A 15,766-nucleotide genomic window follows, 5' to 3' on the forward strand; every position below is an offset into this window, starting at 1 on the left:
TCATATCCTTTTACATGATAAATACTAATACGTTATGTAATATTAATTATTATCACCGTTAAAAAAAAAATGATTTAACCTCTTCATCGATTTCTTATCTTTCTTATTACTAAATCGTAATACGCGTTTCGCAGCGCGCTATAACCGTATCCTAATAATACACTTAAAACTATATATATATTATATACATATGCAATATTGTGTAAATTAAATAATTTGATATTATATAAATATAAATATATTATAAAACAAAAAATTGTGTACAACTAAATCTAATATTATATATTATTGTAATTCTTAAACGTTTATATGTTATATATCATATTATGTGCACACGCGGCCACCTGTGTTTACATGTATACAGGATATACGAGTATATTATAATATTACACATGCGAAACAAAGACTATTATATATATTTATGTTCACTATGAATGTGTATTTATTAAAAATAATACCATCGCGTACTCGCGTTGTATTTTTATGTTTATTATTTAATTTGTAAATAATTGTACCGATTATGTATATTTAATAAGCTATATATTATTATTATTATTATTATTACTGTATATTGTTGACGACTCACTAGTTTTCATTTTATTACTGCCTATTATTATTATTATTATTTATTCTATTATTATTATTATTATTATTATTATTATTATTATTATGATTTATGATTATTATAATATGATTGTGCTACGTCGTGACCAATGGCGGTCGTTAAACGATAAATTAGGTACATCTATTATACCAATACCTACATATTATATGTTATTATATATATTATGCATGTGTGTGTAGGTATACCTACGAAAATAATATTATATTTTAATGAAAACGTGTAAAAATGAAAAAACGTAGTGTTAACGTGCTGAGCCAATGATTTAGTTGATTTTTATATAAATATATACGTGTACATATAGAGTCCGTTGGACTTTTAACGAGAAATAAATAAACTGAATATAAATAAAATGTTTGTTATAGTGGACAATAATATCGGAATGGTTTTTTATTTATTTGTTATTTATTATCATTTAAATGTAACCTATCATCATTAATATTATGTACTCTGTACGCTGTGTCCTTTGTAAAAATTGTACACCGAAGTTATTATATATAAACAAAATATGAGTGGTTTGTCGTTATAATAGTCAGTTTAATTATTAAATTGACTATATATGTCTAGGTTTTATTACCTATTAATTTTATTAGCTCAACTAGACTTTATGTATTTCACTAGACTTGTTAATAAATATAGGTATAAGTAACTAAAAATAAAATAAAATAGGTAATTAAATTTAGATTAATATTAGATTACCTATTTTATGTTAAGCAATGAAATTTTTTTATTGCTAAAATTTCTTGTATAAAGGTCAAAGACACAACGTTATACATTTATAAACTGTGTTACAAGAATTAGAAAATATTCCAATTATTAATAATTGTTTGGCTTTTTAATCACTACATTTTTTTCACATTCATTTAAACCAGCATATAAAAAATGATAGAAACCTCTGCAGATTTTTCAATATTACAAAACATTTTAAAACGTGCAAGCACCTACAATTTATACACGCGTAGTGATAATATTGTGCCAAATAAACTCAAAACTATAAAACATCACTGCAGTCGAATCATTTTATTTTCTTTGATTAAATTATGTTGTTCTTCAATCGCTTAAAAATTTGTCATCGTGAGATAAATTACAAATGCACGGATACACAAGTAGGCAGTATTCTCAAGCACAGATTAAGGGGGCACGGAAAGCCATGACCATTGGGACACAAGACTTGAGATTTTTTTTTAAATCTTTACTTTTCCACCGCACATTTATAAAAGTGCAATTATTACTAGCAAAATATTCTATCAAAAAATAAATAAATAAAAAAATTACTTAATACCCAAGAATAAAAATTGTATTTAAAAAAATGTTTTGATTTTGAAAATAAAACACATCTTGATACGTTTTTAATTACCTTCTTGGAATTTAATATAATTATCAGTGTAGTAAAAAATGTATATTATGATATATTACAAAAATTTGCTTCAGAAAAAATTAGACAAAACTTTTAAATTAAAATTTAAATACTTATATTATTTGAGTTCAACTTAATATTTTATGAAAATAAAAATACAATTATAAAGAATTAATTTAAATTTATTTTGAAGCCTTTAAAAAAATCAGCCCTGGCGCTTCCAAAACACGAACTGAGAGGCTGTATCTGTCAAAAGGCTTAAGGTATTTATTCATTTAGATATTTTAAGTTATAATTATTATTCAGAATAATCACGACACCACTGTTGATGCTAAATAAAAATTAACGATTGAGCGGTTATCTAGAAACGCATAATAATAACGCTGCAATAAAGCATTTGAGATAAAATAGGGTTCGGCGAGAGACGAAGCCGCGGAAGCAATGGTATATTATGCAACTCCCTATACTTTCGACGCAATCAAGGGATTATTTTTAACTACATCAACTTCGTGAAGACCCTCCTGATTTGTCTGATCCAATCCAAAAACAATGTCGGGTATAAAATGATAATTTTATAGTCGAAATACGATTTTCACGATAAATTAATTTGAATAACATGCCAACAGCTTATATTTTAGCGCACAAAACTGACTTTCATTTTCATTTGAGCAGCAAAACTGCAGTATAACTGTAGGACATGGACATCGACGTAGTTGCCTTGAAAAGACCGCAGAGTACGTTTCAAGGCGCTTGATACCATTAAACTGAAATAAATATAAACCCGTAAATACTAATTTTAATTATAATTGTTTACCTGATTGATTTTTCAACGTCTTCCCAATCTAAAGGCTTATGACTCACGCCCAACTGATTATAATATATTTGTTTTGTTTTTTTTTCGGATTGAAAGTATTTGGATACCAACGGAGATATGAATAATGTGGGAGCGCATGTAAGGGAGAAACAAAGTTGCTATAGTTCTGCTTTATGCTAACTTACAATCAACACTATACAATGAGTTCAAGTTATTTGGTAGCGTAAATAATATTTATACAGAAAGAACAACAAAGAAAACCATTACAAACATTTAAATTGTTTAGCTTTTCTGTTTATTTAACGTGCAATAAAAAACCCATAACGTCCGTTGCGAAATAATTAGATAAATGAATATCATGGGACATGGGTAAATAATTACATAGTGATGACGGGCTGTGAATAAACACCCAACGACTAAGAAATTTATTTTAAAAAACCCATGTGGCTAAATGTGTAAATATATATGTATTTACACAAATTATTTTCTCATTTTCAAATGTGAGTAAGCGATTTTACTTTCTTTTTTTTTCGTATATATTTTAATGGCTATTCAGTTGTTTTGTAGCGACATCGTGTGTTTATCACTGTTTTATCTTTTATTTATAATTAATAATATAAACAACTTTTTTATTAATTTTTCTCACATCTAAAAATATACGGTTGCAAATACACTATAATAGCGCCTAAATACTATAATATATACATATTATAGTTATTACTAATAAAAAATAAGAAGTAAAAAAAATTCACTCTGTTCTAAATATTTTAATGTGTGCGATGCGTATTTGATTTATTTTCTCTTCTTAAATTTCCGTCCAATGTTTGTAGATAATAATATTGCATGTATTATTTCTCCGCCGTACCTAGTACAATATTTTTTAAAGCCATAAAAACATATTAAACGTCAGTCTTGTAAGTTATGACTATGAAATACCGGAATATGGTCTCAATATCAGTGCACGAAAAAATAAATAAAATTTCACGTCGAAACCGATAAATCGGTTTTCGTGGAATTAATATTGTTTTAATTTTAACGGAATTAACAATGTGTGCGTAGAGCACATATTTTACTATGTATATTTTAAATTACGAGATTTTATAATTATATATGTTAAACTTACTGACGACAGAAATAAAATTAACACGGTTATATCGTTACGTCATGATTTCGAGTATTTATTCCGTGGTCACCGGTTTTATATCCAAATCGAACTAGGCGGCCGTCGCACAATGGTCCATAAATTAAAATTAGACGGTCTTAATTTATTTCCCAATATACGTCAATACACGTCAATTTATGTGCTCAAAAATATTAGCCAATAGCCGGTATGGGTACCAATTTTATTATTTTCGTCACAATTTATTATTAGTACATTGTATACATAGTTTGTGTTAAATTGATAAATTTGCCAAAAAAATATAATGTACACGTATCTATGCTAAATATAAAATTAAATGTTTCGTTTTTAAAAAGTTCCCAGTATCCGGAATTTTCACTTATCCATTTATGGTTGCAATCCCAATTATATATAGTAATTACTTCACACTTGTATCATGTACATTAAAAACAATTTAAACAAAATTCTTAGAATAACAAAAATAATCATTATTTATTACTGCAAATTTGTCAGTTATTCTTTTTTACAATCGATTACTATTATATTCTAGTAATCGAGACATCTCGTTTCAAAAACACTTTAAAGAATATTTGGATCATACATATTTTCTAATGAATTTCAGTAATTCAGTAATTTTTATTGACATTGTCTAGCGATGGATTCCCAAATACAATATTTAAAATTTACCTATTTCACAATATCGTTGATAATAAATGCGGAGATTTAAATAGGTAATCCGTATGTTGAAATTGCCTACGATGTCCGGCGCACTAATTTGTTTTCTCTCTCTGACCCTACTAGCATCGTCATGACAAAAATTTCCGTTCAACAAAACCAATCTGTGATGATTTTTCTTAAATATTCGAGTGAATTGCCCGTCATCAAACTTAAAGTTAAGATCTGTGTTTTTGAACTTTGAACGTTGAGGATTTTACAATATTTTAATTTGTATGCATGTCATCTCATATCTGCTGATAAATTATTTAAAAATACTTACGTTTATTTTAATATTAAAACATAACGTAGTTTGTACGCGAGTGTGCTGCCAACACAGATTAAATTTAAATTCGTAGACTGATGTTGATCGCCTAAAATGAAGTAAGATGCTATTAGAATATCACAAATCAAAATATTCACAACTATACTTATATTAGTAATGTTTTTACATGTATAGCCTATTATTTCCAGCCAACTCGACTAGGTTTTAGTATTACAATCGAACATACGAATCGTACAATATTATCAATGTCCAGTGGGAATGTGCCATTGACCACTTTGTCAATTCTAGATTTAAGGTGAATTTTATGTTGGACCTTTTGTCTAATACTACTAAGCTAAATACCAATTTATTTCAGTACAACAGTACATACGAGTGTACTATAGACTTTTTTTTTTGATTTTTCGGTCACTGAAACGTATTTATATTACATATTACTAAGGCGGCAAGGCCCAGACCATTTATTTTTTTACATATATTATCATCAGAGTTATTTTTCAATACATATTAAAATGAGAGTTATTTAAAAAATCAATGTAAAATTTTATGTATGATGACTGATATTAAAATATATGCAACTTTAATTCTATTTGAGTATCTCTTTACGTTTTCTATGCGTTATTTATGTAATTTTTATGTTTTATTTCTGAGCGCTGTAAAAATATTGATTTTTAATTTTTATGAGGCAAAGCTAATAATATTGCCTGTTTTTTCTTCAACTGATTATAAATTGTATATTTCAAATAGAATTCAGAATAGTCCATTGATTTCGATTGATATTTAATATTTATTATATTTCATACTAAGGTACTTATAAGTATTATAATTGATAAATTAATAAAGAAATGGATTTTGGGGTTGACGATAAATATTCTTTTTTTATAATATATTATTCAAGCCCGATTTAAGGAGGGGAGGAGTATGTAGCGACATGTCTATAACGGATATCAAACTACAATAGTGGGCCCCTGGCTGATAGTACACGTACCTACGTTTTTTTTTTATCTCTGAAATATATTTATTTGTAGGTCACCAATATTTTGATTATGGTTATGGGGGCCCCTATAATTGATTGAGCCCCGCGCCCAAAATTATCTTAGTCCGGGCTTGATATTATTGTTTTTGTGGCGACTTACAATAGTGTTAGTCCTCAAAATATAACGAACACACCCAAAACTGAAAACAGTATCTACCAACAATACTAAAATAAATTGCGCGAATATGCTGTAGATATTGTGAACATTTTGTGGTTATTATTTTTATCTTTTTATTCCTCCATTTTAAAACGCATATAATAATCTATACTATGCGCGCGACCGTATAATATAATAATATTCACGTTAACGGCTGAAATCTTGTTAATTCACTGAATTATTAATTATTATAATACTGTTTCTAAATCAACCGTCCATAACGTCAGCTGTATCGCTTCGGGACACCACAGGTACTTTTTACACTATCAATGTGTCGTACCTATTCTTTTATAATATGGGTAATAAATAATAATACATTATAACGTAGGTGAAAAGGATATCACTAAACCGCAGACCACGATCGCTCATTCTTCCGCCTATTCGTGTAATTTACACCACTCGTAAATAATTATCGTCAAGAAGACGTCGCACCCGCATGTTGTCTCCGTCTTACACACGCACGACATGGTAAATTTTCGTTCACCAATTTCAATAATGTGTTTTAGTTTTGATATTAGATTAGAATGAATTGACCGATTATCAAACTTTCAGATAAGAACATTATCTGGGTTCTCTCGTTGGTTTTTTACGGTATTTTAATCTTTAAGTAAGCTATGAGTATAAAAAATATAAATATTTGAAAATGCTCATCAAAATGCGGGTGCGCACTCATTTATGACGGGCTAAAGTTCGCCAAATGAACCGCTGTGTACCGCGATATTCAAATTTCGTAAACTCGTAACTCTATTTGAATCTAGGTAGGTACCTATAGTAGGACGCCCACAGCACGGCTGGTCACCGTTCGGGTGAGCGCGATTGGAACGAAATAAAGGTACAGACAGAAAACTGCACAAACCACACCGGCGAGTCAATTACAACGACCGGAGGGCTAACACCGCGCTCCATCTCCAGCAAACGGAGCTCAAACGCGACCCACCTGCACCTTAGTAAGCCCACCCAAAACTGCCCCAGGACTGGAGGGACCCCGGGGCATTAGTAAGACGCCTCCCCGCAAGACGGCTGCCACCGTCCGAGCGACGGCGTTTGGGCCAGAAACGGAGCACGGAAAGGAACGCCGCACAAGCTCCATCAACGGAGCGCCTCGGCTGGGTAACACTCAGGAGAAAGGAGAACAGAGGGAAAACTGGACAAACTAACAACGGTGAGCAGGCACCCCTAGAACAACCGAAGGAGGGAAGTCTCAGTACGGGACACGAGACCGACTGGCTATCAAGCCGGGCCGCAAAGACGATGAACGAATATCCTCGACTGGCGGGCAGCAAAGCCGGGTCAAGAATCTAACAATGCGAAATCGGGCCACAAGTCACAGTTTTTTTTTCAAATTTTGATTATATTCTTTTAAAGTTTTTATGTGCGCCCTTAGGGGATTTTCGGTGACTAAAATCTATTTATAAATGGTTCATGTGCGTCCTAAGGGACTTTTCGGCTTAAATATTATTTGTAAATTTATTTTCATTTAATAAACAAAAACGGCGTCGCGGAAATAATGCAAAAAGCAGTCCCCGCGGCGCCGTCGGTTCAAATAAAAGAAAAAAAAGATACCTATTAAACCGAATTCAACCTTCATCGTGAATCGTGATAATATAATGTTATGACTGTGTTTGTAGGTTTCACTGGGCCGTTGTGGCCGAAAACACAAATATTAATTATTGTTGTAAAAAATAGTTGTAGATATATTAAAATGACGACGTGCATATAAATGGTTCAAAATAAATTAAACATAAGGTATGTTTTTTTACAAAATTGAAAATAGATATCTGTTTATATAAGCCTGTGTCTATCTCAAACTAATACTTAAATTATTAAAAATTATATTTCAAACTTACAAATTATTTAAATAGATCACCTTCAAAAATAGTGTCCTTTAGCTTCAATACAGTGCTCCCAATGGTCTTGCCACTTTTTGAAACACCTTTGAATTTCTTCTATAGTTATAGCCTTTAGCTCTTGTATCGCGTTATGAATAGTTTCGTTAACGTCTTCAAATCTGTGGCCTTTGAGGGTACTTTTTAGTCTCGGAAACAAAAAAAAATCACAGGGAGCTAAGTCAGGTGAATATGGTGGGTGAGGTACCACTGGAATATTTTTAGATGTCAAAAATTCACGTACGGAAAGCGCAGAATGCGCCGGTGCATTGTCATGGTGCAAAAACCACGACTTTGATTTCCACGCTTCTGGTCTTTTACGGCGTACTTTCTCTCTTAATCTTTCTAGTACTTGTTTATAGAAAACTTGATTTACTGTCTGACCTGTAGGTACAAACTCATAATGGACTAAACCATAAAAATCAAAAAAAACAATGAGCATTGCTTTGATGTTTGACCGGACCTGACGACATTTTTTTGGACGAGGTGAATTTGAAGTCTTCCATTGCGATGATTGGAATTTGGTTTCGGGATCATATCCATACACCCATGTTTCATCGCCCGTAATTATTGATTTTATAAAACTTGGGTCATTAGAAACCCGATTTTTTAGATCCAAGCACACTTCAACGCGATGTTCCATTTACTTCTCGGTTAACAATTTTGGCACTAATTTTGCGGCACTCTTTTCATACCCAATTCATATCTGATAAAATCGAATGACAAGTACCAATTGATATGCCAATTTCATTGGCTAATTCTCTGACTGTTAATCTTCGGTCGTATTTAATTTTGTCTCGAACTAAAGTAATGGTATCAATTGTTTTTGATGTTGATGGACGCCCAGGACGATGATCATCTTCAATGAATATACGACCTTCTTTAAATCGTTTGAACCAGTCAAAAGTAACACAACGGCTTAGTGCAACATCTCCAAAAGCCAATTTTATCAATTCAAAAGTTTCCGTCGCATTTTTCCACATTTTGAAACAAAATTTAATACACGCGCGTTGCTCAGAAATATTATCCATCGTGAAATCGCGATTTTTACAAAACGACCAACTTTGAACGCGCACTGTCGATGACTGATTTGAGATAATGATTATTATTATATACTGAAATAATGGTCATTATCTCTAGTTTATTTTGGTATAACAACATTATCGATAACATTAAATATTTTTCTGCAATAATTTTAGTTTGGGTATTTATTGAACACACCTCGTAAATGTATAAACTTGTAAAGAATATGTTTTTAATAATTAGCAGTTTAAAGAAAAATACAAATCTTCAGTCTCATCAATATTCAATAGACAATGTGACACCATACCATTCTATACCATAGAGTTCATTATTCTGTGATAGTAAAGTTTAGATATCTATGATTAAAATACAGAAAATTTTATATCATTACCTACCATATTAAACTCAAATTCTTGATTTTAAAATTTAAACCAAAATTATACGTTTTTTGCTAAAAATATTATTTTATAAATATCAAATCAAATATTGTTTTCACCATTTATACATTGTAATTTATACTACAAGTCATTATTTACAACCCAAAAAAAAAAAAAAAAAAAAAAAAACAAATCATTTTTGTTAAGACTAAATATATTTATATATTTATAAATTTAAGTATTATTTTAGATGTATCAAACACATATCTTTGCTACCAAAAAAAATGTATAGTGTACCAAAAGTTCCACTTATTATCTCATAGAGACGCCTGTAGTCCAAGAATATATGGTATCCCTTCATAAATAAATTTGGTGCGCTCTCTCTTGACTATAAAGAACTGTTGCCTAAATTGTTATTAGTGTTTTTTAATCAGAAAACGTTTAAAAATGCATTACATCTTTTAATTGATGCACAGAAATTCAAGAAATATTAAAAAATACCACATTTATTTTTTCTTATAAAAACAAGAAAATATAGATTATAACAGTTTCAATAAAAAAAAATAACATTAAAAATAAAAAACCGATTAAAATTTACACAACCAACAAAAAATAAATAAATATGTACAATACTTTATTAATATGTCTCAACTCTCAACCATTTTGAATAAAATTATTAAATTTAATCAAGTATTACTGGTACTATATCAATTTCATAATGATAACATTCGGGGCATTCAAATTTGTCATCAACCATTCTCATCGACTGTAATAATAATAAATTATAATTTAAGAAGAAAATATTAATTATTTTTCAACTTACACTTATACAGTAGAAACAAAACACATGAGAACATTTAATATGATGTGGTAACACAGGTTTTTCTTGACAAATACTACACACCGTCCTAGCACATATAAATGGCATTTTTGCAATCCATTTTTCGTTATTACGCTGTGAATTTGAATGCATTAATCTGAATATTTTATGTTTTAAAGACTGATAATTTATCAGAGGCAATGTGAATAACAACAGCTCCTAGAAATTTATAAACACAATTTATATGTTACAATTTTAATTAGTAATAACTTAAATAAACTTGTGAAACCTAAATCAAAGATAAAAATATATAATACAAATAGTTTACAAATCAATTGTGTTTAAGGATTGTAATTTATTTTTAAACCACAATTAAAAATTATAAATATAAAAAAAATAAATGTTTGGGAGTGACTTTAAAAAGTTTGCTTAAACAATAATTTATGAATTTATTAAAAATAATTAACTATTAAGTTTTATTTTTAAATGGTTGTCAACACAATATTTGTTATTTTTTTCTAACACAAATAAAAATTACTCATTGAAATTCATATTTTGTAGCCAAATTTTTCAGATTAGTTAAAATTGTACATTATACTATATATTAAACATCATTATACATATTATTACAAAAACTATTGAAGGAATGTCTATAATAGTTAAACTAAGAACAATATTTTTTGAATATTTTATGTTTTGATTATAACTAATATTATTGAAGTTGACAATAAATTAATACTTATAGTTTCTTTAATCATTTAAGTTTTGAAAAATGAGCACAAGACTAATACTTTTCTAGACTATTTATACTAGTAAATAATTTAACTATAAATGATTAATTAGAATATTTTAGCTACAAAATTAAGAATAATATTGTTGTATGTAACACACAAAAACAACAAATGTTACAATTGCTTGATTCCTATAATAAAATTTAATCTCAAACAAAAATGTAAAATGTTATTTTTATCATATTTCAAAAAAAAATATACATATAAATAGAATTGTATGCATTTGAAACTCATTTGTAACTTGCCATTTGAAAAACATAGAAAAAAACATACAAATGCATTGAAGTCTGAGGAGTACTAAAAACTAATAAATTATAATAAAACTTATTGAATTACATTAGTTTAATATTTTGCTATAAAAAATTTAATCTAACTATTGTTAATGTCAGTCAGGCACGGCGCCAAGAGGGGGCAAGGTGGGGCTCTAGCCCCCTCCAGAAAACAATTCAGCCCCTTCGCCAGTCCCCCTACTAAAAATATATACAATATAATAAAGTTATAAAACATTATTTTTAAAAGAGCTATATCAGAGAATTTATGAAATATACTTTTTAAAAATTAGTAATATTATGTTAATACTTTCTTATTTTTGAAGATGTGTTTTAAATTTTTGCTGTTATAAAAACCGATTTAATAATATTAATATTTTATATACAAAATTCGAAGAATATTATTGACTAAATTTAATGTTTGTTGTATACAAGTAAAAATATTTTTAGTTTACTTATTATTTTTAATATGTTTAATTAATACATTAATATTGTGTAAGAAGTTACTTAATAATTAATTTCAACAAAAAATACAAAGTAAATTCTTTAATACATAATATACTATACAAATACAAATTTAAAAATGTATTGAACTAAAAACTTGAAATTTACTAGTTTTATAATATTATTAAGTAGGTAATCACAAATTTTTATTTAAAAAAATATTATTCCTACTGGTATTGATACAATTTTATACATTTTTGTTAACTATTTTAACATTTTAAGATTTTCAATCATTTACTGTTTGGTGCATAAACAGATATTGTGTAAAATATCAATATTCAGTTTATTTAATATATTTGTCACTACTAAATAAATTGAATTTAGTATAGATTATAATAATTTAATTAATGAAGTTTGAACAAATAACATCCTCAGTCTTTTTACGGTGGATTAACCTACTAGTATTATCTAATAAGTGAAAAATCTACAACAATTTTAATAAAATATGTTTTGAAATTTGTAAAATAAGAAAAAAATCTTAGCCCATATAAAAAAAATATTTGCCCCGCTCTGCCCCTCCTGAAAAAAAATTCTAGTGCCGTGCTTGGTGTCAGTTAAATATTTATATATAATAAATTAGTAAACATCTTTGTAAATAAAACAAATAAGTTAGGTATAAATTATATAATATATAATACAAAACTTAAGTAGGTTATTTTAAGAAATATGATTCAAATTTAATATAAAACTGGTAATTAATTTAATCAAATCCCTAAGTTTCTAAGCTATACTTCTTTTTATACTAGATATTCAACATCATACTTCTAGTAATTTTGATTAAATATAACATTTAACTAATGTATTTATTTATAAAAATTAAAAATCTTAATATTATTAATAGTTGTTTTAAAAGTAAGGGTAGAAAATTATAAAATTTATTTCAAATTATAATTTAAATATATCAAAAAGAAAATATAGTTCACGATTTATGTGTTAAAATATTTTCACTAAAAAAATGCCAAACCAGTATATGTTGTCTCCGTTTTACATACATACAATGTAGCAAATTTGAATTCAGTAAAACTCATTATGAGTTAGCTTTAATATCAGAATGAATTTATGAATTAATTTATTATCAAAATTAAATGTTAACATATCATCTGTGCTTAAAGGAATTTTTTTAAACATTTTAATTTTTAACCTGAAAATTATCATTTTTATACATGATACAAGTAAATATTTATTTAGAGATGCAGACAATATCTTTTTTTTTTCAATTGATATTATGTATAATAATCAATATCAATATCAATATCAAATAAAAATATCAAAATTATTAACCATTTTCTTTTTAAACTCACAATTAACTTTTAATAAATTTATTACTTTATACTCTACCTACTCAATAATAAAAAAAAATCAAATAAATAAAATTGTAAAAATAATATGAAGGATGTTAACAAATATTTGGCTGGTTATATTGAACCAGCTGAATAACCTGGCTTTGCCTGTGTGTAGTTTATGCTTTCTCAAAATGACTGTAATGACGAATATAATTAAATTGTGAATAATAAATCACTAGTAGCAGTATTTGGTACAACCTTGTGAAAAAAATTGGAAAAATGTTAAGTGTTGTCATAAAACAAGAACATAAAAAAGGCCAGTTCATTTTATATAAACAGGGATAAAAATACAATTTCCCCCTTCCTCACCACTCAGGCAAAAAAAAAAAAAAAAAATAATAATAAATCAGGCGACGTGGTGACGCTCAGGAAGGTATTTTGAACAATTCTGTGGAAAAAATTTTAAATAGTGTTATCACAAAATGGGAACATAAAAAAGGTCTGTTCATTTATATAAATAAAAGGATAAATATTAAATAAAAGTTCTAATACATTTATATTAAAATTAATATTAATATTAATGTAATTAGTTAAATCAATATTAGAAAATGTGTTGGGTATCAAATTAAAACATAAATATTGTTCTGCATCACTAAATATTAAAATAGATGTCTAACTTTTATTATTATGAATTATAATGAATGAATTACAGGGAATATGATACATACAGAAAAACCATGCCATAACAGTTCTCTTGTCATATAAGTGTATTCAATATTTCTTTTGCGAGTTGACTCTTGTGGAAGACTTAAAAGCCTTTGAGTCAAAGTTGGGTACTTGCCTTGTTGCAGGAAAAACAAGAAATTCAAGAAAGATGCGGCTTTCAAAACATCGACAATTAAATGTAATACATTAACCTGAAATTTACAATCATTAGATATTTTTACAACCACACTGTACATGATACAATATGATTTACATTATTCAAAAAATTTTTTGAAGGACTTTCTATTTTTGATTGTATATACTCAGCTCCAACTGTAAACAGTTGAAACAGAGCTAACTTTGTATCAGTCAACTGGTCTGGTTTAAATCTAATCCCAAGCATTTGTTGACCAAATGTGGCTTTTGCTTTTGTCACAGAATACTAAAAAATAAAATTTATGTAAGATAAGCAATTAATAAATTAATCAAAATTTAATCAATTTTCACTCACATATGTCAATAAGAATTGTAATATTACATTTATTTCCAACTCGCAATTGTTTAAAATCCAGGACTGAAAAAAAATGTAATGAATTAAAATTTAGCATTAAAGAATCAAATGCATAAAAGTAAGAGTTTTCATAAAATAAAAATAAGATACTAATTATAATACAATAAATTATTACAAATGCATATTATAATATTTTAATTTTTAATTATACCTGTTTAAATTATTTTATCAAAATATGTTGTTTTACCAATTGATAAAAATAAATTAGATACTAACCGGTAAAAACTTAAAAACCTTTGAGGTTTGACCGATAAATATTTTGGAAATGTGATAATCGAGTATGTGAGCATCTAGCTAGAAAAAAAAAACAAAAATAAATGATTGAATTAAAATGCAGCCATGCATGTTCATTAATCAATGTTTAGAAAAAAAAGATAAAATTTGAATATTGAGTACAACTTTAGGTAGAGTAAAATTTGATAACTTGATTTATTCAAATGGCTGTTTAAAATTATACTTTAATAGTTACATTTTTTTTTTTTTAACTTACCAGAGTTACACGAGGTGCCATTTTGACAATCTGTTGAAACTGTGAACCTCAATCAATAGACAGTAAAAAAAAGTCAAGTGATTTGAGGACGACTAATCATTTAAAAATTCAGTGTCAACTGATTCAAAAGTAGACAAGAAATACATAATATTTTTAAGAAGCATCTCTAAATTGTACATTTTGCAACCTTAGAATCTGTAATTTCTTTTTCTATATTTAAAGTATTTGATCAGAGACTATTTATTTACGATAAATTAAAATAAATGATAATAATAAATATATATTTATAATTAATGAGCGGTGAGTACCGACCAAGAATTAGAATAATTACTATGTAATATAATATATGTAATATGTCAGTGGTTAAGAATTTAAGTAGACGATTTCTTACTCTAAACTACACGGACCATATGAAATTTGATTAAGCGGTGAAAACCCGTGAACTGAAAATGTGACAATTTAAAATATTAAGATTATAATTTATAATGTTTAGTAATAACTAATATAAAATACTAAATAATAAGTATGAACTATGAAAATAATGAATATTGAGAATTGAGATATTGAGAATATCTTAAATAGGCTTGATAACATTATCTTAAGCCATGTATCAGGTTCCGGAGAAAAGTAGTTGTTAGAAAAATGATAAGCAATTAATATTTTAAACGGTAAACAGTGATACCAATGTTGAAAACCTAAAAATGTTATACAAAATAATCATAATTATTAGCAAATTACTAAAAATTATTTTTATTTATTTAAAATATAATTTTATAACTATATTTTTTACAAATTTTAATACAAGTAATATTTAATACAATTAAAAATGAAAACAGTCAATCTAGACTACAATTATTTTCTACCAACACCTGTTTTGGAAGTTTAAAAAGCAGTAAAATGCAACTTCGACGGAATTGCAAATAGTAGTTAACACATTTAAAAAT

At 27.3% G+C, this 15,766-nt stretch overlaps 1 protein-coding gene across 2 annotated transcripts; it reads right to left on the reverse strand.

The window, feature by feature from the left end:
• Positions 1 to 10,002: 10,002 nt before the first annotated feature.
• LOC112599763 (peroxisome biogenesis factor 2) lies at positions 10,003 to 15,351 on the reverse strand. Of its 2 annotated transcripts, none has more exons than XM_025346821.1 (8): positions 15,214 to 15,351; positions 14,823 to 15,017; positions 14,549 to 14,626; positions 14,273 to 14,335; positions 14,036 to 14,203; positions 13,785 to 13,973; positions 10,213 to 10,428; positions 10,003 to 10,155 (listed from the first exon to the last, which is right to left on the reverse strand). In XM_025346821.1, exons 2-8 carry the CDS (start codon positions 14,841 to 14,843, stop codon positions 10,072 to 10,074), a joined length of 819 nt encoding a protein of 272 aa, XP_025202606.1. In that variant the 5' UTR covers positions 14,844 to 15,017; positions 15,214 to 15,351; the 3' UTR covers positions 10,003 to 10,071. The 2 variants fall into 2 exon arrangements, with proteins under 2 accessions (XP_025202606.1, XP_025202605.1); XM_025346820.1 differs by having other exon boundaries at positions 14,823 to 15,032.
• Between the last annotated feature and the right edge of the window lie 415 nt (positions 15,352 to 15,766).

The sequence above is a fragment of the Melanaphis sacchari genome, unplaced genomic scaffold (assembly GCF_002803265.2).
Source record: "Melanaphis sacchari strain LSU unplaced genomic scaffold, SCAv2.0 Contig54_pilon_pilon, whole genome shotgun sequence".
NCBI classification, from domain to species: domain Eukaryota; kingdom Metazoa; phylum Arthropoda; class Insecta; order Hemiptera; family Aphididae; genus Melanaphis; species Melanaphis sacchari.

What these genes read in the sequence shown, in the direction of transcription:
- LOC112599763 (XM_025346821.1), bottom strand. Translation starts at nt 14,843, where the DNA reads ATGGCACCTCGTGTAACTCTG. An exon ending in TGGCACCTCGTGTAACTCTG is followed by an intron (nt 14,627 to 14,822) that starts GTAAGTTAAAAA and finishes TTTTTTTTCTAG; the next exon opens with CTAGATGCTCACATACTCGA. An exon ending in TTTGTTTCTACTGTATAAGT is followed by an intron (nt 10,156 to 10,212) that starts GTAAGTTGAAAA and finishes TTATTATTACAG; the next exon opens with TCGATGAGAATGGTTGATGA.